Consider the following 25,288-nt stretch of genomic DNA (forward strand, 5'->3'; position numbering starts at 1 on the left):
AGAGCCCTCTAAATTCAAAAAATGCCCCAGAACGAAAATACTGACATCACAAATTGGTATTCTTGCGTCCGGCACCTCTTATCGGTAATATCGGTCATTACCGGCCTTAGAGGATATAACCAACGGAGACGCCATGTCTAAAATTTTCGGTACAAAATAGTCTGCCGTTTTTTGCGGGGGAGGGGCACATCAAATGTATAGTACGTCATGTCAGATAAACGTCAGTCCATACATATGGTTGACAAGTTGTTGACCATTGGCCGCCTATTTTCGACAGAGGGGAACGCCTGTTAATGGCGGCTCCATTGTTAATTACTCCGAGTTACCGGCGGTTGAATTCGGCGAGTCAAATTGGCGTTTGCGTCCGCACGTCCTGATTCGATCGGGCAATTTAATCATTGAATTTGACACATTGAACTGCCTGTTCCCGTACTGTTGTCCCGCCACGTAGTGATTAATGTGATTATATTCTCTTTGGTCCCGCCCATGATGACACTCGACTCAAATGACACTAGGGGATATTACTGCAATGTTCTGCCGCCAGAGTGCAGCAGTAGTACTCTAGTAAATTCATAGACTAACTTATACATACTGTGCCTTAAACTGTTTTTTGACAAGTTTTCACAGACAATAAAATATGACATTGATGCATCAAGGCGGTTTGTTAACAAGGGCCTACCGGTAAACGCGAAAATCTAAATTTAGGTATCTGCCTCTTTATCGCTCGAATATGCAAGAGTGATAGAGAGGCAGAAACCGAACTTTCGATTGTCGTGTTTCACGGTAGACCATGTGATTGACGTAGTGACGTATGATGTGTCTTTGATGTTTGTTTACTGTATGTTGCTGTATGTGTACTAGTTACGCCACCTACGCAGAGCTTTGCCTAATATTCCCTATTACGCGCGTGCGATAGATAGGAACAGGCGGGTTAATGTACGAAATTCTTCGTGCTTAGCGTCCTTACTTTATTGGTAACTTGGAAGTACCCAATGGGTACAGTCAGCGTCATATAGTAGGTTGCATCCAAAAGTATTCAAATAGTTCGGTACACCATATTATTTGTATGGCGTACCGAACTATTTGAATACTTTGGATGCTACCTACTATACGACGCTGACTGTACAGAAAAAGGAAAACTTAATAAATACAACTTCATTGAGTTTTTTTATTAAGATATTTATGATAATAATTATTAATAACATCAAATAAATATATTATATAATTATAAATATTTACTAACAAACCCTTTGATTGCCGAGGTCGCATCACGTCGTCGAGAATTGCCAGCATTATATTTCAGGGCTTGGAACCGGTTTATTTGAAACGTAGGACTGAATCATTGTATTAGGTAACAACTTCGTATTATTAGATTGTCCCATTGAAATGCAATAATAACACAAAGAACGTAGTAATACCGGTACTTTTTGAATGAAGAACAAACCGGTTCCGAGCCTTGATTATATTATAATGTTCGCAATAAAATCACTTTCAGACTCTGTTAGATTACAATCTTCACACGACAGATAAAAATATTCTGATATAGTGGAATAAGAAATATGCACACAGCGTGTAGAAGATGATCTTGGCGGCCCAGTCCAGGTAGTACAATCTGAAACAAGTTTTTGATTATTCTTTATTTCTTCGTTATGTAATAAATGAAGCACAAAAGGCACGCAGATACTAGGTACCTAGTGTTAGAAAGGGTGCCGAGTTAGGTGATACTATAGTCAGAGAATAAATAATAGCACTACCGTACAGAAAGGAAACTTCCTACAAAACCGAAGTTTGACAGCGGTTCAGGACCGAATCATGCTGACCCTTTCTAATAAATGGCACTATCCCTTTCGGCTGTTTAGGGTTGTCAAAATTCAAGCCATTATCTTATTTGTGGTCGTGCACGCAAAGGGACGTCAAGTTGTGTCAACCCTAATAATTGCTCGGAGCAATATGCTGAGCCCAACGGAGCCGAGTTTGCCCGAAGTCAGGAGTTGCACCCCTGCTATAGTCTATCTAAACAAACGCTTGAACTAGACACTATAGTTCGTTTTTAGGGTTCCGTATCCAAAAGGTAAAACGGGACCCTATTACTAAGACTTCGCTGTCCGTCCGTCCGTCCGTCCGTCTGTCTGTCACCAGGCTGTATCTCACGAACCGTGATAGCTAGACAGTTGAAATTTTCACAGATGATGTTTTTTTCTGTTGCCGCTATAACAACAAATACTAAAAACAGAATAAAATAAAGATTTAAATGGGGCTCCCATACAACAAACGTGATTTTTGACCAAAGTTAAGCAACGTCGGGCGTGGTCAGTACTTCGATGGGTGACCGTTTTTTTTTTTCATTTTTTTCCGTTTTTTTTTTTCATTATGGTACGGAACCCTTCGTGCGCGAGTCCGACTCGGACTTGCCCGGTTTTTTACACCTAAATTTCGTATTGTTTTTAGGGTTCCGTACCCAAAGGGTAAAAACAGGACCCTATTACTATTAGGGTTCCGTACCCAAAGGGTAAAAACGGGACCCTATTACTAAGACTCTGCTGTCCGTCCGTCCGTCCGTCCGTCCGTCTGTCTGTCACCAGGCTGTATCTCATGAACCGTGATAGCTAGACAGTTGAAATTTTCACAGATGATGTATTTCTGTTGCCGCTATAACAACAAATACTAAAAACAGAATAAAATAAATTTATGTCTACTGTTCTCCAATTCTCCCTCAATTGCTCAAGGGTTAACTGGAAGAGATCCCTGAAAGGGATAAGTTCGCCTTTGTACTAATGATGTGTGTTCTTTCATGTTTTATGTTTCTTTTTGTACAATAAAGTATTTTACTACTACTACTACTAAATAAAGATTTAAGTGGGCCTCCCATACAACAAACGTGATTTTTGACCGAAGTTAAGCAACGTCGGGCGGGGTCAGTACTTGGATGGGTGACCGTTTTTTTTTGCCGTTTTTTGCATTATGGTACGGAACCCTTCGTGCGCGAGTCCGACTCGCACTTGCCCGGTTTTTTTAGCATTAGAAATAAGGTACAAACAATCTTGATGTGTCTTTTAATTGAAAACACATTTTAAAAATAAGTTACGGCAAATATGTAACAATTATTAATCTAATACGATCATTTATATTCTTCTGCTTTCATAAGTAATAGTTACTGATTTTTGAAACGCGTTTTTCAATTAAAAGACATGTCAAGATCGCTTACCTTCTTTCAAGAAATAGAAATATAAATTTATTTGCTAGAAATGTGGTAGGTACAGAAATTTGGTGTTAACATGCAATTGTGCGAGTTCAGCAAGTTCTTTCTAATGCTAAAAAAAACGAACTATAGGTGGCTAGGCGTACCTTTTTTGCAGTATCCTGGCTTGTGGTAGAGTGGCAGGGTCCTCCTTGCAGCAGTACGTGCGGGCGCCGAAGATGTAGTCACGGATATAAGAGTTCCAGTTCACCATCTAACAAGAAGACCATTATTTGAAACTTATTGGTTTCGGAGTAGGCCAGTAGGTATTATAGAACAGATTATATACGACAGCCATCTTAGAAAATCCGGCCACCTGATGGGCTATAACAGCGAAATTCACAAATTGCGGGCATCTTTCTCTGTCACTCTTATTACGCAATTTGCGAATATCGGTTTTAGCGGTAGCCCCTCTGGTTCCGGTAAATTCGAAAATGGAGGCGCGAAATGATCATCCATAAACATTTAGACAGAAATTAGAGTCCATATACGCTAAGTGCATTATCAGAGCCTTAGAGGATATAACCAACGGAGACGCCATGTCTAAAATTTTCGGTACAAAATAGTCTGCCGTTTTTTGCGGGGGAGGGGCACATCAAATGTATAGGTACGTCATGTCAGATAAACGTCAGTCCATACATATGGTTGACCATTGGCCGCCTATTTTCGACAGAGGGGAACGCCTGTTAATGGCGGCTCCATTGTTAATTACTCCGAGATCACAGCCAACAATGCTTGGCCGGTTTTGCAACTATAGTCTGTCAACCCATTTCCGTCAGTAGAAAAAAGCGGCAAACTTAAAAAATGTAGGCGTGAAGGGTTAGCGTCGTGCCATAGAAAATTTTAAGATCACGCTTTTTCTACTGACAGTTGTTTGACTATAGCAACTGCATTTAAGGAAATACAACTAAGGGGGCGTCCATTAATTACGTGAGGTTTTCAAGGGGATGGGTCAATAATATATATCACAAAATTGATACAAAAAATACGCTGCCTAAGAGAATCATCCTGCGCAAATAAGAGACGGACATTCGAACTAACGACAGATTCTAAATGGCTTCAGATGTGATATGTTAATTAAATAAAAGGTTAATAAAAACCTTGATATCGGTGTAGAAAGTGTCGTCGTCCTCCTTGGAGATGTGTCCCCGCAGCGCGAGGAAGTTCTCATTGTGGAAGTGCCACTCGTTCAGCCAGTAGTATTGAAATGTTTGCAGTCCGGCGCTGATGCGCTGTTGCAACTTCACCATGCTACAATACAACAATAGTACATTACTATAGAGGCCGGGAAACGAAAGGTTGCAGGCCAAGTAGATATGGATAGGGATACGCGATCGGCAACCCCGTTTCACGCCGAAATTTGTATAGTGCTTTTGTAGAGTGTTTTAACTCGGGTGAAAGGCATCATTTCAGCCTCGGACTATTGGCGTTCTCACTGCATGCGTTCGAGCGCCATACTTGGTTAACAATCTACTATTACATATCATCTTCACTCATCGCACCGGATAATTTGAGAAAATAACGATTAGTTATTAGGTCTGAGTAAAGTACGGATGGAACTTTCTAATCGCGACAGCATGAGCAAAGAAGATACTTACAAAGTCTTCTGTCCCAGCAGCGACAGCATCAGATCCAGCAAGTACGCTGGCAGCAGGTGTGTGAACAGCAGAGCGATCTGATGATGGAGACGCGAGGTCTTCTGCGAGCCGCCGGGGTACCACAGGCATTGGGAGAAGGGAAACTCTTTCACGTGTACGCGCCCTGGAAGACGAATGTGTGAACGCGACAATAGTGGTAGTGTATAGTGTGGGGTGGGGGTGGGATGAGCAGGACTGTAGAGTCAGACCAAGAAAAGTCTGGGATTTTGATAGCCCACGCAGTGTTATTTATACGTCACAATTTCATAGAAGTTTGACGTTTAAAATAACACTTACACCGTCCTGTGCTATCAAAATCGCTGCAGACTTTCCTTGGTCTAACTCGAGTACTCGATTGATGTGAAAAGGTTAGGTGTTGTGTGCAAAATTATCGTAAATTCACTAATGATAAATGGAGATGTATCTAGCGAATTATAAAAATATGGCTGGGGCTGGTCAATTGTATTAGAGTTAGGCCAAGAAAAGTCTGCAGAGATTTTGATAGCCGATGCAGTGCAAGTGTTATTTTACGTCAAACTTCTATGAAATTATGGTATACCTATAAATAACACACGTTACTTGCGTGGGCTATCAAAATCGCTGCAGACTTTTCTTGGTCTAACTCTAGTTGATTGACCTAAGTTTGAACTTCCGTTGTTTTACTCTGCCCTGTCATACTATTCTGCATCACTGTTCTGCCCCCGTGTGACATCGGCATGAGGTTCAAAAAGTTCTTACCCATATCGATCAACTCTCCGACGGTCACCGGGTTCCTTCTAGATACCGTCAAATTCACCACCTGTATTTCTTTTGGCCTGTAAAACAAATTCTTAGTTGTTACTTGTAGCCATGGGCATAGAGAAAAAAGTACATAGACTATATAGACTGCTCACTCCATAGGTACATCAGTTTTGGTATCAAAACGACTATTATTTTCGTAGTCGGCATCTAGCATCGAGTAGCGGAATCATCAGTAGGTACTGCTACTTGACAATAAATGTTGCGATGACCGAAAAGTCTAATTTTCAACAATTTTCAGCTAATATTATAACCGGAATAACCGGAACTCTATTTTCAACTCCTTCTGCTTGTAAAATTAGTTGTAAATTGTTGTTCAATACAATTTTCGTGAGTCGCGACACTCAAGAGATCTAGTATCAAGTAGCGGTACTGAACTGAGTTGAATAATAGTCGTTTTGGTACCAAAACTGATGTATGGAGTGAGCACTCTATGCTTACTATATAAAAAAAACCGGGCAAGTGCGAGTCGGACTCGCGCACGAAGGGTTCCGTACCATAATGCAAAAAAAAAAAAACGAAAAAAAAGCAAAAAAAAAAACGGTCACCCATCCAAGTACTGACCACTCCCGACGTTGCTTAACTTTGGTCAAAAATCACGTTTGTTGTATGGGAGCCCCATTTAAATCTTTATTTTATTATGTTTTTAGTATTTGTTGTTATAGCGGCAACAGATATACATCATCTGTGAAAATTTCAACTGTCTAGCTATCACGGTTCGTGAGATACAGCCTGGTGACAGACGGACGGACGGACAGCGGAGTCTTAGTAATAGGGTCCCGTTTTACCCTTTGGGTACGGAACCCTAAAAAGCGTTTATTCACAAGCTTACTTACATCTAAATACATTACATTCTTCTGCCAAACCACAGAGCAATTTGTTGGTAGACGAGGCTCCTATAATTCTCTATGCCATGGGTCTTTATTCTCGAAAGTGTATTTGATGATTATAGAGGTATACCTAGACATTTTCGTAGCTGTAAATGGACACTTACTTATTGATCCCGGTGTTAAAAGCGGCCAGTATACACCCGTTGACCACAAAGTCCACAGGAATGATGTCGCAGGTGAGCGCCTCCTTGGTGAATATGGTCCGGATGGCGCCCTTACCGGCGCCCACGAGGAGGCCGGTGGGGCCGTTCAGGCTGTCCACCCAGCCGGGTAGGGGCTCTTTTACGGCCGCTGCCACTGTGAAAAGATGAAGGAAACCATGTTTTTTTATGACATATGCAGGAGCAGGATTGTGTAGTCCAAACTTTTTAGATAAAGAGCCAAACGCAGCAAAAATCAGCAAATATTAGTTAGTAAGAACTTTTAAGTGCTATTTTTTTGTGTGACTTTAAAGAGCCGCAATTGTACCTTCAAAGAGCCGCATGCGGCTCGCGAGCCGCGGTTTGCCGACCCCTGGCCTAGCCTAAGTATTAACGCTTTGACAGCCGCAAACTGACTCGCGTGGCTACAGCCAAATATTAACCTTCGTGCATTACGATAAGGTTGAAGTTGACGCTGACGAAGGGTTGAGAACCTTTGAAAAGTTCCAGCTACTCACCAATAGAGGGCCTCGCTATGACGATGGGAAACTTTCCTTCGTACTGCGCAACCAATGCCTCTGCCAGCGACTTGGTGTATGCATAGGTATTCGGTTGAGGGTGTATCAATCTGAAAAAGAGATAAAAAAAATGTATACAACTTGCATTGAAATACAATCTATAAGTATGAAAAGATCTATAATGACGGCAAGATACGCATTATTATTAATTTTCTGATAATAATATACAATTACCTAAGTACCTAAGGTCTAATCTAAAAGGGTTTATCAATGGGTTCACCAGCGATCGTAAAGGGATTCGCGACAAGCGGCTGGTAGAAAGTGCCTACTGAAGATAGGTCTGGTTATACACCAAACTTTTTTCATCATGTGGTTCGCTGTCATTTGACGAATTGATTAGGGGTACGCGAGGTAAAAAGTTTGAGAAACCCTGCTCTAATCCACATTGCAATCCACTTGATGCCAAGATTGGCTTAATTGAGTACCATCATTGACAGTTATGTGATTCAATTGGATCATTCATAAACCTTATTTCAACGGAGTTAAGGTCTACTCATAGTCAGTAAGTGTTTTTGTTAGTGTTAGTACATACTTGGGCTGCAAATGCGCGAGCAACTCGTCATCCATCCACTGAATGCATCTGATGACGTCCTGCGGCTTGTGGGCTGTCGTGTACACCCGCTCCTCAAGTTCTGGTAGCTCGCTGCGGCAGTACGCTGTAGAGACGTGGACAAATACCTGTGAAAGGATGCACATCTGAGATGGGGACATTTCGTGGCACTTTAATCTTATTTTGTGTTTTCTTTTATATTATGTATTGTCTCGTTTGTTTCTGCTTACGAATATAGTTATTTGTACAACAAGAGATCAAAGTTTGATATTTCTTCGAGTGCTTATTTTGAGTCCCGTGCAAGCGAAAGATTCCATAATAGATTCACGAGCGTAGCGAGTGAATCTAATTTAGAATCTTGAGCGTAGTAAGGATTCGAGATGTAAATAACTTTGATCTCGTCTAGTACACAAAATTTTTCACCCTAAGCAGTGAGAACGGGTACCTAATGATTCTCCGATAAACTTTTAGCAGATCATCGATTCGCCGACAACGATTCGCCGAACATCGTTTCGCAGAGTCATTTATTTGTCAATGTAACTTCTGGTCAACTAACGTTACGTAGACTCTTGGTTCACATACCGTTCAGTTTGCTTCTGTGTAAATTCGCAGAACTATTATTGGACGATTTCCATTTGGCAGAGTAATCGTTTCGTTTAAGCTATGTTTAGTCGAATAACGTTTCACATTTTACATATAAGTCGTTATTTTCGAAACAAAAGAATGAAATAAAATGTTATCATTTTTTAAGTAAATGCGTTAAGTATATGTATATAAAGTTACGAAGAAGTTAGCGAATATGTAGTGTTAAACTCGTGGTAAGGCTACAGTTGTACTTCATGAAATTGGTGGATTTCAGGAGGAAATGCTTGAGTTACTTTAGAAAATACCGAAATCACAATAATGCCTTTAAAAATTTAGGGGTTCCGTCAATTCCTCATGGATTACAACATCAGATCAGAACCAAAATTATTATGGGAATACCTCGCAGGTAACTTTTTTCAAACAAAAAAAGAATAACTCAAATCGGACCATGGGTGCTGGAGTAATCGCTAAACATACTACTTTAAAAAAATCATCAACAATCATCATCATCAGGTGCACTTCATCAATAATTGAAATCTCACCTTATTTTATAATTTTTTTTAGCATTAGAGAGAAGGTAAGCGACGTTGACATGTCTTTTAATTGAAAAACGCTTTTTAAAAATCAGTAACTAAGTATTACTTATGAAAGCAGAAGAATATAAATGATCGTATTAGATTCGTGAATGTTACATGTTTGCCATGACTTATTTTTACAAAGAGTTTTTCAATTAAAAGACACGTCAAGATTGTTTACCTTTTTTCTAATGCTAAAAAAACGAACATTCAATATTAATGCCAAATGAACATTCGACCTATTGTGTTTCGACCAATGGTTTCTCGGGCAATTATGACAGTTACTAAATGATTATTCTACGAATAGTAAAGGCTGCTATTTAACTGATCACCAGATTTAGTAAAATTTAATACCAAAAAAATCTATTTTACCAGCCTAAAATAATGAATGATCACCAAAATTATAACACCTTTTTAATGTGAAATGATTACCAATTTTATTACACTTTACTATCCTTTTAAAGGAAATGACACCAAACTAATCATTATTAACCCAAAAATACTAAATGATTACCAAATTTCAAACCCCATTTTAATGTGAAATGATAACCAAATTTTTACATCTTGCTATCCTATTAAAGAAAATGACACCAAAATAATCATTGTAAACCCAAAAATAGTAAATGACCACCAAAATTAGAACTCCATTCTAATGTAAAATTATAACCAAATTTTTAAATCTTGATATCATATTAAAGCAAATGACTCCAAAATAATCATTGTAAACCCAAAATTAGTAAATGACCACCAAAATTTTAACCACATTTTAATTAAAAATGTGCAAATATTTAATATAATTATCGTTATCCTATTAAATTAATTAATCCACTTCGTCACCTTTTTCTAGTAGCATTTTATTTCTGTTACAGTCGCAGTTCTAACCTAACCTAACCCACTTTTCTAGTAGCATTTCGTTTCTGTAAGGGTCGCAGTTCAAACCTAACCTAACCTAACCCACTTTTCTAGTAGCATTTCTTTTCTGCAAGGGTCGCAGTTCAAACCTAACCTAACCCACTTTTCTAGTAGCATTTCTTTTCTGCAAGGTTCGCAGTTCAAACCTAACGTAACCCACTTTTCTAGTAGCATTTCGTTTCTGTGTGGGTCGCAGTTCAAACCTAATCTAGCCCACTTTTCTAGTAGCATTTTTTTTCTGTAAGGGTCACAGTTCAAACCTAACCTAACCCACTTTTCTAGTAGCATTTCTTTTCTGCAAGGGTCGCAGTTCAAACCTTACCTAACCCACTTTTCTAGTAGCATTTCTTTTCTGTAAGGGTCACAGTTCAAACCTAACCTAACCCACTTTTCTAGTAGCATTTCTTTTCTGCAAGGGTCGCAGTTCAAGCCTAACCTAACCCACTTTTCTAGTAGCATTTCTTTTCTGTAAGGGTCGCATTTCAAACCTAACCTATCCCACTTTTCTAGTAGCATTTCTTTTCTGTAAGGGTCGCAGTTCAAACCTAACCTAACCCACTTTTCTAGTAGCATTTCTTTTCTGTAAGGGTCGCAGTTCAAACCTAACCTAACCCATTTTTCTAGTAGCATTTGGTTTCTGTAAGGGTCGCAGTTCAAACCTAACCTAACCCACTTTTCTGATAGCAGTTTGGTTCTGTATGGGGCGCAGTTCAAACCTGACCTAACCCACTTTTCTAGTAGCATTTCGTTTCTAGAAGAATGATTATTTTGTAAGGGTCGCAGTTCAAACCTAACCTAACCCACTTTTCTGATAGCAGTTTGGTTCTGTATGGGGCGCAGTTCAAACCTAACCTAACCCACTTTTCTAGTAGCATTTCGTTCCTAGAAGAATGATTATTTTGGAGTCATTTGCTTTAATAGGATAGCAAACCTAACCCACTTTTCTATTGGCATTTCGTTTCTGTATGGGTCGCAGTTCAGACCTAACCTAACCCACTTTTCTAGTAGCATTTCGTATCTGCATGGGTAGCAGTTGAAACTTAACCTAGCCCACTTTTTTAGTAGCATTTCGGTTCTGTGAGGATCGCAGTTCTAACCTAACCTAACCCACTTTTATAGTAGCATTTCGTTTCTGTAAAGGTCGCAGTTCAAACCTAACCTGACCTACTTTTCTAGTACCATTTTGTTTCTGTAAGGGTCGCAGTACTAACCTAACCCACTTAACTGATAGCAGTTTGACTTACTTTTCTAGTAGCATAACGAAATGCTAGTAGAAAAGTAGATTAGGTAAGGTAGGTATGCGGTGCGGGGTACGGGGGGTTGAGCGGGAGGGCCTGTAATTTTGGCATCAGTTTACTTTATTTGGTAATATGTATACATTTTTTGGTAATCATAGTGGTTTATTTAGGTGAAAAATCGCATTAATTTGGTCTTCAAGATTTGGTGATCATTAATGATTTTTGGTGATCATTCAATATATTTGGTATTTGAATACAATTTGAAGTGCAGTCGTAATTAAAATGGTGGTACTTTTGTATTTTTAGGTCTTATTTTTTTGGTGTTCAGTAATTTTTTTTGGTAAGCTTGATTTTTTTATTTAGGGTACCAAAGTATTTTTTGGTGGTCATTATATTTGTAGCCAATAGTAAATATGCGTATCAATGTTCTGCTTATTGACTACTCTCGCAAATGACTATTATCAGGGGCGTATTTACCATAGGGCCAAGGGGGCCATGGCCCGGGGCGGCAGGCCGCAGGGGGGCGGCGAAGCCGCCCCCTTGCGGCTTTTTCTGGGCGCCTTTTATAATCAAACTTAGCTATTTTTTTATTATATTTTAATTGACATTTAAATTAATAAACAAACGAACGCTTCAAACCCCACCAATTGCTAAAAATATCTACCAACAAGTACCTAAATTAAGCAACATTATCGTTCAAGAAGTATTAGTACGGCGCAGTGCCGGATTTACCACTAGGCTGAGTAGGCTGAAGCCTATGGCGGCAGATTTTAGGGGGCGGCAAATTTGGGTCAAAAAAATATTTTATTAGCTGTTCAGATAGGGTCGACCGCCCTCTGTCATGTCAAGACCCTTTATATTGAGACAGACAGACGGCCGGACGGACAACAAAGTGATCTTATATGGGTTCCGTTTTTTTTCCTTTTGAAGTACGGAACCCTAAAAATTTACCTACTATTTTCTCGAAAAAATTTCGCGCTCGCTACGCTCGCGTTTTCACTTACGTACCTAACATTATTTGTGACCCATCTGACTATATACATACGGGCGGTTCTTGTGTCTTCGTGGTATTCAATCTCACTAAATTGTTCCGATCCCATGCCGAAACTCAGTACAGATAGAGTGCTCTCGATATCAGATACAAATACAATACTTTTCATGACTTTCCAGCACCACAGAATGAGGGATAATGGTACGGCATGTATAATACGCATCCCTACTACTGTCGTCTGCATAGCAATGATTATCATTGATATGCAGCAATGACAGCACAGAACCTAGTGCAACGCCAACGGTAATGTCCACACTATCGGAGCAGCTTCCGTCTACTATACGGCTCATGTGCGTCTACCGGAAAAAAAGCTAGCGATCCATTTGTATAACATAGTCCCTCGAGCAGACTCGATGCCAGACCCGACCGAACTCCTTAGCTATATCCAGCCTGACTGCCATGTCTCACCTTGATTCTCAATGGCCAAAACCCAGCAGTACCCACCGGTCACCGATCAGATCAGGCAAATATCAGGTCGCATCGTCATTGAGTGACAAAAACGGCCCATATAAATCTGTATCTAGAATAGTGACATTAGTGACGTCACCTTTCTGCACTCAAAAGAATAAAGAATTATCTACGTTCCACTATCAGCGAAGAGCGCCTGAATAGCTTAGCTCTTCTTAATATAGAAGCTGAGCTGACAAACGTTTTAAATTACGACAGCGTTATTGATGATTTTGTCAACCAATTTGTACATAGGAAAACAATGTAAATGCCTATGTGAGTAAATGGTAAATGTTTAGTTTTTTTTATTTCACACCCCAAAGGTACTTGTTGCAGGTTTTTTTTTTCTTAAATAAAATACTTTATCGTCATTGTCGTCACTGATGAAGGGGGGCGGCAAATCAAAATGGCCCGGGGCGCCAAATTTGTAAATACGCCTCTGACTATTATGCGTAACGAGATTCGGCGAATCGTTACTCTGCCAAACAACCCGTCTGCGAATCGTTGTCGGCGAAACAAAAATCGGCGTATTTTTTTTCGGAATATCAATAGGGCACCAGTGAGAACATACCTAGAGGGACAGAGATAAATAGAACCCAAGTATATCGAACTTGTATTAGACCCCGCATGTTGAAATGACATTTGACTATAAAGGTCACTTGAATGACATTTTGTCTCACTCAGTGAGACAAAATGACTTAGTGAGCAAAATCGCATTTTGCTCACTGTTTTTAAGAAGCAATAAAGTACCCTTGTTCGAGCTGCTGAGGTGAAAAATATATTCTATTCTATTCTATTTTATGTAAAGTTTGATATACTTACAAGCACTCCCTAGAGAAAATTTTGACAATACTTTGCATTGGCAATCGGCGCCCTATTGGATTAAATTTGCGACGTATTTATTGCATATTTTAAATTGCGAGACCCTAGCACGGTTCACGATTAGACTATAGTTAATGTTAATACCCTTTGAACGGTGCCCTATTGATATTCCGAGAAAAATTACGCCGATTTTTGTTTCGCCGACAACGATTCGCCGACGGGTTCTTTGGCAGAGTAACGATTGGCCGAATCTCATTACGCATAGTAGTCGTTTGCGAGAGCAGTCAATAAGCAGAACATTGATACGCATATTTACTATTCGTAGAATAATCATTTAGTAATTGTCATAATTACCCGAGAAACCATTGGTCGAAAGACAATAGGTCGAATGTTCATTTGGCATTAATATTGACTAGAAAAACTTCTCTCTAATCTATGATTTTACTAAATTAACTTTCACATACTCGTAGTATTCATTGAAATTGCTAAAAAAGCAGTTTAGATTAGTTTATAGCTGCACCCCTAAGAAAACGAACTGTTGCCAGAAAATTGGGTTAGGTTAGAACTACGACGCCCAAAAAAACGAACTATTTCCAGAAAAGCAGATTGCGTTAAATTTACGACTCAATAAATAAAATTCGCCTAATGACTATTCTGTATCTTATTCTGTAATTATGGTAAAAACCGTATTTATAAGAAGTAACTCTTCTACCTATATGTCCATGATTCTGTTAAATGAAATTACATTAACAAATTGTCCTTGAAACTAAACCAATGTTTTAATTTTTTGGCGAACCATAACTAATCCGAACTAAAATTATTTGATTGTGTAAAGATTATTTTGCCATTTGAAATTACTTGAATTTTTTTCTGTGAAACAAAAATCTATATAGGAAAGTTGCCGGCAAAACAAAGCTAAACCATATAAATATAATATTTTTTATAAACCATAATTTACTTAAAAAAGGATAATATTTTATTTCATCCTTTTGGACGTGGGTTTTCTTTATTTTTGCAAAAAGTTTTTGTTTCGAAAATAACGACTTATATGTAAAATGTGAAACGTTATTCGACTAAACATTGCTTAAACGAAACGATTACTCTGCTAAATGGAAATCGTCCAATAATAGTTACTGCTAATTTCCACAGAAGCGAACTGAACGGTATGTGAACCAAGAGTCTACGTAACGTTAGTTGACCAAAAGTTACATTGACAAAAAAATGACTCTGCGAAACGATGTTCGGCGAATCGTTGTCGGCGAATCGATGATCTGCTAAAAGTTTCTCGGAGAATCATTAGGTACCCCCTTTGAACACATAAAATGTCACAAACACAAATAAATTATTTGTGTTTGAGATAGTCTTGGGTCTTGGTCAGGCGAAACCGGCGCTCCCCTGAAAATGGTGTCATGAAAAGCTGTATGGCTCCACTCCAATACCTCTAGCTGCGTCATGCCCTTTGTCAGGTCTAAGACACGCTGGGTCCCACGTATGTTGAGGGCGGTAGCATCCTTGATTGGCATGTCGAACCTATAACACAAAATACAATTTAAATTAAAACCACATATTTGATAAGCATAAATCTAACCTCAAATTCTAAAAGCAATTTAATTTTTAACACTCAACGCAAAAAAGAGGGGTGTTATAAGTTTGACGCCAGTCTGTCTGTGTGTCTATCTGTGGCATCGTAGCTCTCCAACGGATGGACCGATTTCGATGCGTTTATTTCATGTGAAAGCGTGTTTCCTTGCGTGAAAGGTGGTTCTTAGCTATGTTTGTTCGATCGATCGATCCAGTAAGTATGTATCAGCTCTTTTCCAAAATTATTGTGAAAAGCTGCTCATTTTATGTTTATATTTCAAAAAGGAGCTGTCCATTGTTGGTCCTTATCCTCACAAGACCCAATAACTATACAAATGACAAATTGCTACTGAAATTTGAACCTAATAATGTAGAAATAGAATTGATTTTGTTTTGTTTGAAATCTGAATGAAACAAAACAAATGCAACTCTGGTCCATTTGAACATGGTTTAAATTTCATCGAACTGAATAGGTACCTACTACAGCTAGGACACACTGGGTTAACGGTTTAACCGGTTAACCCCGGGTTAGTGGAATGGTGCAAGTGGACCTTAGGAGGTTATCGCATCTATCATCATCATATCTTACCTCACGCAGGCCGCACAGTGGAAGATGATCTGGCACTCCTGCCTCAGTGTCTCGAGGAGATCGTCTGATATTCCCAAACCGTCTGCTAATATGTCACCAGGGACCAGACGGAGTTTCTTAAAGCACTGTGGATTATCTTCGTGAAGACGATTAAATACCTAAATGGAACAAAATAGAAAGAGATAAATGAAAAATCAGGACCGAGAAAAGTGGCGCTGTCTTGTGTCGGAGGCCAAGTATCATTTTGGATCGCTGAGCCAACGGAGTAGTAGTAGTACCTAATTGTTAAATAGGAGGCGCCAATTTACTACGTATATAGGGGCCAATTAACTATATAGAGTCACCCAAGTTATTTCCATTATAAAGGTACAGTACTATTTAGACCATTAAACCCTAGCTTTAGATATGGGTGTCAAAAATCTCTAAGGTCCAGTGGTTTTGCATTTCATACATTTTGTATGAAATTGCTTGCGCGAATATTACATCCGTGGGACTTGTCCGAGAGTCCCGGAACGCTCACTCCGAGTGTTTATTATTATTATTATTGAGAGCCTGTTGTATCCCACTGCTGGGCAAAGGCCTCCCCCCGTTTTTTCCATTCTTCCCGGTTCTGAGCAGTCTTCGGCCATTCTTCTAAAAAGGAGTCTAGCTCGTCTCGCCATCGCCGACGTGGTCTGCCAAATCCCCGTTTTGAGCTGGGCTGCCACTCTGTGGTAATCTTGGCCCACAGCTCACTCGGCATACGACAGACATGGCCAGCCCAGTCCCACTTCAGCTTAGCCGCTTTCCGAGTTACATCGATGACTTGTGTTCTGGAGCGCAGCGTGGTGTTCCGGATACGATCCATTAATTTTACACCTAATATGCTGCGCTCCATGGCTCGCTGGCAAACCCCGAGTTTGGACTTCTGAGATGCTGTCAAAGACCAAGTTTGTGCACCGTAGGTGAGAATTGGAAGTATTATACACATGTCCATGAGTCTCCTCTTAAGTGATAATGGGAGATCACCTTTCATGCGATGTTTCATGGACCAATAGCTCCTCCAGGCGTTTTCAGTCCGTCTTTCGACTTCCATCTCTTGTCGCGCCTGAAAGGAGACTAGGAGGAGTGTTTTGCCTCACGATATATCGTGCCCTATAAAGGGTCAAAGTGAGAGCTGCTAAGGAATAGTACATTGTGCAACATGGGGCGTAAATAAGAACTACTATAGCCTTCAACAATTTATTGATGATACCGAAGAAAAATTACAAAATATCGTCGGTCTGCCTCTATTCACAGCATTGTAATGCCCCTCCGGCCCTACGCATAATAATTTATATTTATTCATTATATTAATATTTTAGCTTTATGACATTGATGAAATTAATAGGATCTTAAATTACAATTTGACAACTATTTACCATTAGCACATTATTACAACCTACACAATAATAAGAAACTACATCAATAATTTAAAATAATTGCTATTAATAATAAATTGACACATTTATTACAAATAACCATTGATCAATATATTGTTGACGTTATATACTTACTTAGACTTAGTTTTAAGCTTTGACGTCATTTATTTCTAATAAGTAAATGTTATTAATGTTATTATGTTGCCTTATCGACTAGCCTAGAATAGAATAATAATACTATTGTGTGCCCTAACAGGGTGTCATGATCTGAATATATATAATGTAACATTATCCAATGTACATGACAATACAATATGAAATAAATGAAAAAATTAAAAAGTTAAATATTGCAAACGAGAGTAAGTTAAATCGCGATGGCTTGCCGGAGCTCTAGACTCAAGTTTTCAATATTATTACGCCCCGTGTTACACACAACGTTTTTCATAAGTTCATCACACTGGCGATACAAAAATTAAGTATTAAAGACAATAAACTGCTTAAATATGGCACTATTAGAGACTTCATAATTCCCTAGGGAAAACGATTTTTCTACAACTCCCGCTAAACCTGCGTGCAATTCCACATTTACTGAGCGAGTGTGATGAAAATAAGTGAATGTCCATAGTGTGTCTTTGTAAACTTATCACGTCATGCTCCCTGGAAACCCCACTGTCTGTTTTGTGATTTATTGAAACGTAATGCTGATGTACACAATATGTACTGAATTAGTACATACTTAAAAAAAATTGTACCTCAATAGATCGAGAGTACAATTAACTCAATTCGGACTTGCTGTAGAGCATCTCCCCAGCAACCCCAAAATTTAATTAAAGAAAATTTACGTAAATACTTAGGTTTTAGCAAAAAAGACGCCTAAAAAAAATTGTACTGCAGTTTTTAACGTTGATCGAGTTAGCCATGGCTAGTTAAATTACCTAATTGTCGCCAGGACGCAAGCGCCTCCAGCCGACTTCTCAAACGTACGAAACTTTGTATTTTTATATAGGTACAATGAGATACACACATTTTATTTATGTTATGAACTTGGTTTCTGGTGAGAGTTCCAATGTTTTCTTGTCAACCAGAAATGGTGTAGTTGCATTGATCATAAACGTATGTACTTATTTTTAGTCGTACCTACGTGTTTTTTACATGACATTATTGAAGTATGTTGATAACGTTAAAACGAAGATTAGGTACTTTTATTTTTTATTGCTAGGTAGGTACTTATATTATTATTTAATATTATTAGATGAAAAATATGGTTTTATGAATTATAACTCCTATAAGTACCTACCTACTACCTAGCAATAAAAATAAGAGTACCTACCTAATCTTCGTTTTAAGAGCCCATCAACGTGCACACTAGCGCCACTGCTAAATAATCGTGATTATTTAAATTTAGCGACAGGTATTTAAAAAAGGCTACAAATATAATGACCACCAAAAAATACTTTGGTACCCTAAATAAAAAAATCATGCTTACCAAAGAAAATTACTGAACACCAAAAAAATAAGGCCTAAAATTACAAAAGTACCACCGTTTTAATTACGACTGCACTTCAAATTGTATTTGAATACCAAATATATTGAATGATCACCAAAAATCATTAATGATCACCAAATCTTGAAGACCAAATTAATGCGATATTTTCACCTAAATAAACCACTATGATTACCAAAAAATGTATACATATTACCAAATAAGTAAAATGATGCCAAAATTATTAGCCCCTCCCGCTCAACCCCCCGTACCCCGCACCGCATACCTACCTAACCTAACCTACTTTTCTAGTAGCATACTGAAATGCTACTAGAAAAGTGGGTTAGGTTAAGTTTGAACTGCGACCCTTACAGAAAAGAAATGCTACTAGAAAAGTGGGTTAGTTTAGGTTTGAACTGCGACCCTTACAGAAAAGAAATGCTACTAGAAAAGTGGGTTAGGTTAGGTTTGAACTGCGACCCTTACAGAAAAGAAATGCTACTAGAAAAGTGGGTTAGGTTAGGTTTGAACTGCGACCCTTACAGAAAAGAAATGCTACTAGAAAAGTGGGTTAGGTCAGGTTTAAACTGCGACCCTTACAGAAACGAAATGCTACTAGAAAAGTGGGTTAGGTTAGGTTTGAACTGCAACCCATACAGAAACGAAATTCTACTAGAAAAGTGGGTTAGGTTAGGTTTGAACTGCAACCCATACAGAAACGAAATGCTACTAGAAAAGTGGGTTAGGTTAGGTTTGAACTGCAACCCATACAGAAACGAAATGCTACTAGAAAAGTGGGTTAGGTTAGGTTTGAACTGCGACCCTTACAGAAAAGAAATGCTACTAGAAAAGTGGGTTAGATTAGGTTTGAACTGCAACCCATACAGAAAAGAAATGCTACTAGAAAAGTGGGTTAGGTTAGGTTTGAACTGCGACCCTTACAGAAACTAAATGCTACTAGAAAAGTGGGTTAGGTTAGGTTTGAACTGCGACCCATACAGAAACGAAATGCTACTAGAAAAGTGGGTTAGATTAGGTTAGAAAAAGGTGACGAAGTGGATTAATTAATTTAATAGGATAACGATATATTAAATATTTGCACAATTTTAATTAAAATGTGGTTACAATTTTGGTGGTCATTTACTATTTTTGGGTTTACAATGATTATTTTGGAGTCATTTGCTTTAATAGGATAGCAAGATTTAAAAATTTGGTTACAATTTTACATTAAAATGGAGTTCTAATTTTGGTGGTCATTTACTATTTTTGGGTTTACAATGATTATTTTGGTGTCATTTTATTTAATAGGATAGCAAGATGTAAAAATTTGGTTATCATTTCACATTAAAATGGGGTTTGAAATTTGGTAATCATTTACAATTTTTGGGTTAATAATGATTAGTTTGGTGTCATTTCCTTTAATAGGATAGTAAAATGTAATAAAATTGGTAATCGTTTCACATTAAAATGTTTAGTTTAGTTTAGTTTATTGATCTCTCAATACAATTTTCATAGTTAATGTAAAAGAATACAGAAGCAATTACTTATCGTATAGCGATCGTCAGGATACAAAACAAAGCAAATAATTAAATTACAATTGATATTATAGTTGAAAAGTAGTTATATACAATGGTATATAAATATATCACAAAATATTAGTAATGTCAAAATATTCAAATAGCAAATTATACAATGTCAAAGATAATAAATGATAATAGAAAAATAAAAAACAATTTTAATATAGTACTACAGAGTACCTATCAATAAATATATATATATATATATATATATATATATTTTTTATACAATGTCAAACATGTCAAATGAGAAATAAAAAAAGAATAAAATAATAATTGAAATAAACAACTTAAAAATAAGATAACAAAATAACAATTTACATTAGATACACAATTATAATTGGTCAATTCAATTTGATAAATATTCCTTTACAGAGTATAGGGATTTCTTAAGTAAAAAGATTTTTAGTTTGCGTCTGAACGTCATATCACTTGTCTCATTTTTTATTTCATTTGGTAGGTGCTCATAGAAAGTCGGACCTATCACACGTGGGTTTCTAGCATGCAATGCTGTGCGACGCGGAACAGTCCGAAGTTTTCCCGTGCTCCGGAGGCATTTGCCCACAACTTCCACTCGCTTAAATTGAGACAGCTGTATACGCGTGAACATAATGACCTCAAAGATGTACTGCGAATAATGAGTCATAATCTGATGTTCCGCAAACAATGCTTTACAGGACTGCCTCTGTTTTAGCCCGAGTATAGTCCTCAGCGCCCTTTTTTGCATGAGCAACACCCTGTCCGCGTCGGTCGAGTTACCCCACAAGATCACGCCGTATATCATAAGCGAGTGGAAGTATGCATAGTATGCCTGCCTTAGCGCAGCACTTGAAACCAATGGTTTCACCTTGCGCAGTGCAAAGATCGCACCACCCAGTCTACCACACAGCATGTTTATGTGTTGCTTCCAGCTCACGGTGGGATCCAATGTAAATCCTAGAAACCTACACGTATCGGTTGTCGGGATAGGACATTGGATATTCGCGTTAGGGACGCACCTACCCGAGAATAGCATGACGTTCGATTTGTTGACGTTAAGAATCAATCCGTTTGCCGAAAACCATCTGTTAAGCTGGTCGCATACAGTCGTGACCTTGTAATTAAGTTGCTCATAAGTTGGAGCGCTGACAATTACAGTTGTGTCATCGGCAAACAAAATGATTTGGCCGTCTTCGATAACAGATGGCAGGTCATTTATGAATGCGAGAAATAGGGTATTTCCCAGGGCGGAACCTTGAGGGATTCCCACCGTCACGTTGCCAGTCCCTGATCGCATTCTTTTCCCTCCTGCCATCACTTCTACTGTCTGTGTTCGGTTTTCTAAAAAAGATTTTAGGAGATTACCTTGCAACCCATAACATGAAAGCTTTTTAATAAGTAGGTCGTGACTTATGACATCGAAAGCTTTGGACAGGTCACAAAAAATGCCAGCTACTTTGTGCCTGTCATCGATAGCGGTAGTGATGCTATCAATCATGTTATACGCTGCAGTAGTAGTAGACATGTTTTTTCGGTAAGCAAATTGTCTGTCGGTCAGTAAGTCGTTCTCGAAATGTTTCATTAATTGTTGGGATAGGATGGACTCGATGATTTTAGATATGTTGGGTACTATTGAGATCGGTCTATAGCTATCAACGGATGTTTTATCACCTTTACTTTTGTAGACGGGGCACACTCGTGTGCTCTTGAGTATGTCGGGGTAGACGCCTTCCTTTAACATCTCGTTGATGAGGGCAACTAGGGTATCCGAAAGTAATGGCCAAATCGACAGCAGGATGTTGACTGATATGTCGTATATGTCAAGAGTGTTACGACTTTTTAACATTTTTTTTGAGGGTACGATCGAGGTCAGCACGTGTGACAGAGGGAAATCCATAGGCATGAACATCAGCGGTCTGTAGGTGATCGTTTAGACAATGCATCGCGAGTTGTTCATTGACGCCTATGTTGTAGTTGGACGCGACACTCAAAAAATGACTGTTAAGATGGTCAGGAACGTCTAATTTATGAACAGGAATTGAATTACTTTTTAAAGTAATGTCCTTCCTGTCCTGTGATTGAGAAGTTTCGTCCTTAATTATATTCCAAATTTCCTTTGAGGGATTACGACTGTCTTTCAATCTTGTTGTTGTGTGGGCTTTCCTGGCTTCTAAAACTTTACGTTTAATCATGTCTGAGTAGTACTGGATACTTGTGGATATACTAATGTCATCTGGATATTGTTGACGAAAGTGAGAAAGGTCATTTAAATTTTTAATATAATTCAAGATATCGTCAGTCATCCATGGAAGATTTGGTTTATTTTTTAATCGTATCCGTTTCATGGGGAAATGAATATCAATATAATATGTCAATACACGTATTAATTTACTAAACTTATTGCTAATGTCAATGTTATTTTTAAACACATAATTCCAATTATAATTCTCAATGTCACAGTAAAATAAATAAATTGATTCATCATTAATTAGCCTACGTTCTAGAAAGATATTTGATTCCTCGCGGTACGGATGTCCCACTGTTAGCGTGAATAGCTGTGCGTTATGGTCACTTATGGGTGTATCTATCGGCGAAGCGGTGACGTCACAGGTGTTGTTTACTATGCCGCAGTCGATGGAGGTGGAACTCTCCGCGCACACAGACCAATGGTGTTATAATTTTGGTGATCGTTTATTATTTTAGGGTGGTAAAGTAGATTTTTTTGGTATTAAATTTTACTAAATCTGGTGATCAGTTAAATAGCAGCCTTTAAAAAAGGGGGCCGCTACGTACTGTAATGTGTATTTAAGTACCTTTTGAATACATTAAACTAGTTTTTATGTTGCTGGATTCGTCAATCTATGCGTCCAAAGTTAAAACGGCCGTTTATGTTTTGAGTTCCTAGATCGGCAAATCCAGCAACATAAAAACTAGTTTGACGTATTCAAAAGGTACTTAAATACACAATACAGTACGTAGCGGCCCCCATTTTTAAATACCTGTCGTTAAATTTAAATAATCACGATTATTTAGCAGTGGCGCTAGTGTGCACGTTGATGGGCTCTTAACGTTATCAAGATACTTCAATAACGTCATGAAAAAAACACGTAGGCACGACTAAAAATAAGTACATACGTTTATGATCAATGCAACTACACCATTGCTGGTTGACAAGAAAACATTGGAACTCTCACCAGAAACCAAGTTCATAACATAAATAAAATGTGTGTATCTCATTGTACCTATATAAAAATACAAAGTTTCGTACGTTTGAGAAGTCGGCTGGAGGCGCTTGCGTCCTGGCGACAATTAGGTAATTTAACTAGCCACGGCTAACTCGATCAACGTTAAAAACTGCAGTACAATTTTTTTAGGCGTCTTTTGTGCTAAAACCTAAGTATTCACGTAAATTTTCTTTAATTAAATTTTGGGGTTGCTGGGGAGATGCTCTACAGCAAGTCCGAATCGAGTTAATTGTACTCTCGATCTATTGAGGTACAATTTTTTTTAAGTATGTACTAATTCAGTACATATTGTGTACATCAGCATTACGTTTCAATAAATCACAAAACAGACAGTGGGGTTTCCAGGGAGCATGACGTAACTTATCTCCTGCTCACTTTATTTCTGTTTGCTTTCCAAATAAAATAAAAAACTTACCGAACACTTAAGAAAGCTTTCAAGTCTCTGTTCACTGCTCTGCCCCTTCTTGGCCCTCATCAGCAAGTATATCGCCTCCAGCTCGGGACAGCATCGGAGAAGCTTCTCCACCAGCACCTTGCCGAGGAATCCGGTGGCTCCCGTGATGAAGATGCTCTTTTTGGCGTAGTAACCAACTACGCTAGGCGCCATCGTGACTGAAATAGTTTACATACACAACATTTGTGAGACGTAGATAATTATTAAGTAGGTACGTAACATGTGGAGCGAAATTCGATTGCGGCTTAGGTATTCAAATTTCAATACAACTGAAATAATTTATATTAAGTAGGTACAAGATTCAATACTATTTTTTAATGTGAAAGGAGGCACATCATTTATAAAGACGGGTAGCAAATTTTGAGAACATCCCATTACCTAAGATTGTTTTCTGTAGATAAAAAAAATACTTACCTACCATGTAAAATCGTCCGTCACTTCAATGAAATTGTTGAAATACGCAAAAGACCGTGAAGAATTATTATTTAAGGCAATAATTAAATTTAATAGAAACGATTTTGTAAAATCCACATCCATTTAACACTTCTGATTTGGGTAGACAAAAAAAATATCACGTCAAATCAAAACTAAATTGTGCAAAATACCCACATAGTAAAATATAAACTAATAATTTCATGGAAATCAAATGGAGTCCTAAAATGGCGTATCTAAAATATTTTTTATGAGAAACTACCTACCTACTTTATGTAAAACACGGGCATGTAAATCAATACCCACCCAAAACACAAATCAAAATGTATTTGAATAATTTTACGGTTTAGACTCACTTGTTTTTAGTCACACAACAGTCACAACAGTTTAAATTCAAAATGTATTTCTTTTAAAACTTAAGTGTATTGCAGACAATATTATCATTATCGGCGTGTAACAAGCGAAAAACTAAAGATAGGTGTGGTATGGGTATGTTAGGTTTATTTATTATACTTAGGGCCACTTGCACCATTCACTAACCTGGGGTAACCGGTTAAACCTGGAGTTACCATGGTTACCAGTACAATTTGACACTGGGTTAACGGTTTAACCGGTTAATCCCGGGTTAGTGGGATGGTGCAAGTGGCGCTTAGGTAGGTAGGTATTTATGCTTTTAATCGGTATAAAAACCGTCTTTTTGTTGAAGACAATAGCGATTGGCTATATTATTTACATAAAATATATGAGTAGGAATAAAAAAAATTTTTTTTTCTTAGTTTCGTTCTCTGTAGAAAAATACACGTGAAGTTTCCTTATATCCCCCCTCCCCCCACGTGATTTATCGTGATTTTTTCATGACCCCCCACCCCCTATCAAACCTCGCGTGATTTGTGCACAAGCCCTATATAGTGTGATAGTCAGCATCTAATAGATAGCGTCGGCCAATGTGACCAAATATATTCTAACACACTTATGTTACCATAGAAATAACCATGTGTTCCGATATACTTGGCCACTATACAGGGTACGTGATCAATCCAAATAGGTCAGTATGGAGAAGTCAGAAATTATGAGAGATAGCGAAATC

General features: G+C 38.2%; 1 protein-coding gene across 1 annotated transcript; it reads right to left on the reverse strand.

Moving 5' to 3' along the window:
• Window positions 1-1,453: 1,453 nt before the first annotated feature.
• LOC134800137 (putative fatty acyl-CoA reductase CG5065) lies at window positions 1,454-23,928 on the reverse strand. Its single transcript, XM_063772602.1, has 11 exons — window positions 23,731-23,928; window positions 15,632-15,789; window positions 14,901-14,991; window positions 7,814-7,959; window positions 7,222-7,331; window positions 6,668-6,860; window positions 5,614-5,690; window positions 4,837-4,999; window positions 4,339-4,489; window positions 3,346-3,452; window positions 1,454-1,612 (listed from the first exon to the last, which is right to left on the reverse strand). Exons 1-11 carry the CDS (start codon window positions 23,920-23,922, stop codon window positions 1,516-1,518), a joined length of 1,485 nt encoding a protein of 494 aa, XP_063628672.1. The 5' UTR covers window positions 23,923-23,928; the 3' UTR covers window positions 1,454-1,515.
• Window positions 23,929-25,288: the final 1,360 nt, after the last annotated feature.

This window comes from Cydia splendana, chromosome 19, assembly GCF_910591565.1.
Source record: "Cydia splendana chromosome 19, ilCydSple1.2, whole genome shotgun sequence".
NCBI classification, from domain to species: Eukaryota; Metazoa; Arthropoda; class Insecta; order Lepidoptera; family Tortricidae; genus Cydia; species Cydia splendana.

Excerpts from the sequence above, each read along its gene's own strand:
- LOC134800137 (XM_063772602.1), bottom strand. The coding sequence starts at position 23,922 with ATGGCGCCTAGCGTAGTTGGTTACTACGCCAAAAAGAGCATCTTCATC. Across the intron at positions 7,960-14,900 it reads AGGGCATGACGCAGCTAGAG|GTATTTGTCCACGTCTCTAC; the intron begins GTATTGGAGTGG and ends ATCCTTTCACAG. Across the intron at positions 4,490-4,836 it reads CTGCTGGGACAGAAGACTTT|CATGGTGAAGTTGCAACAGC; the intron begins GTAAGTATCTTC and ends GTTGTATTGTAG.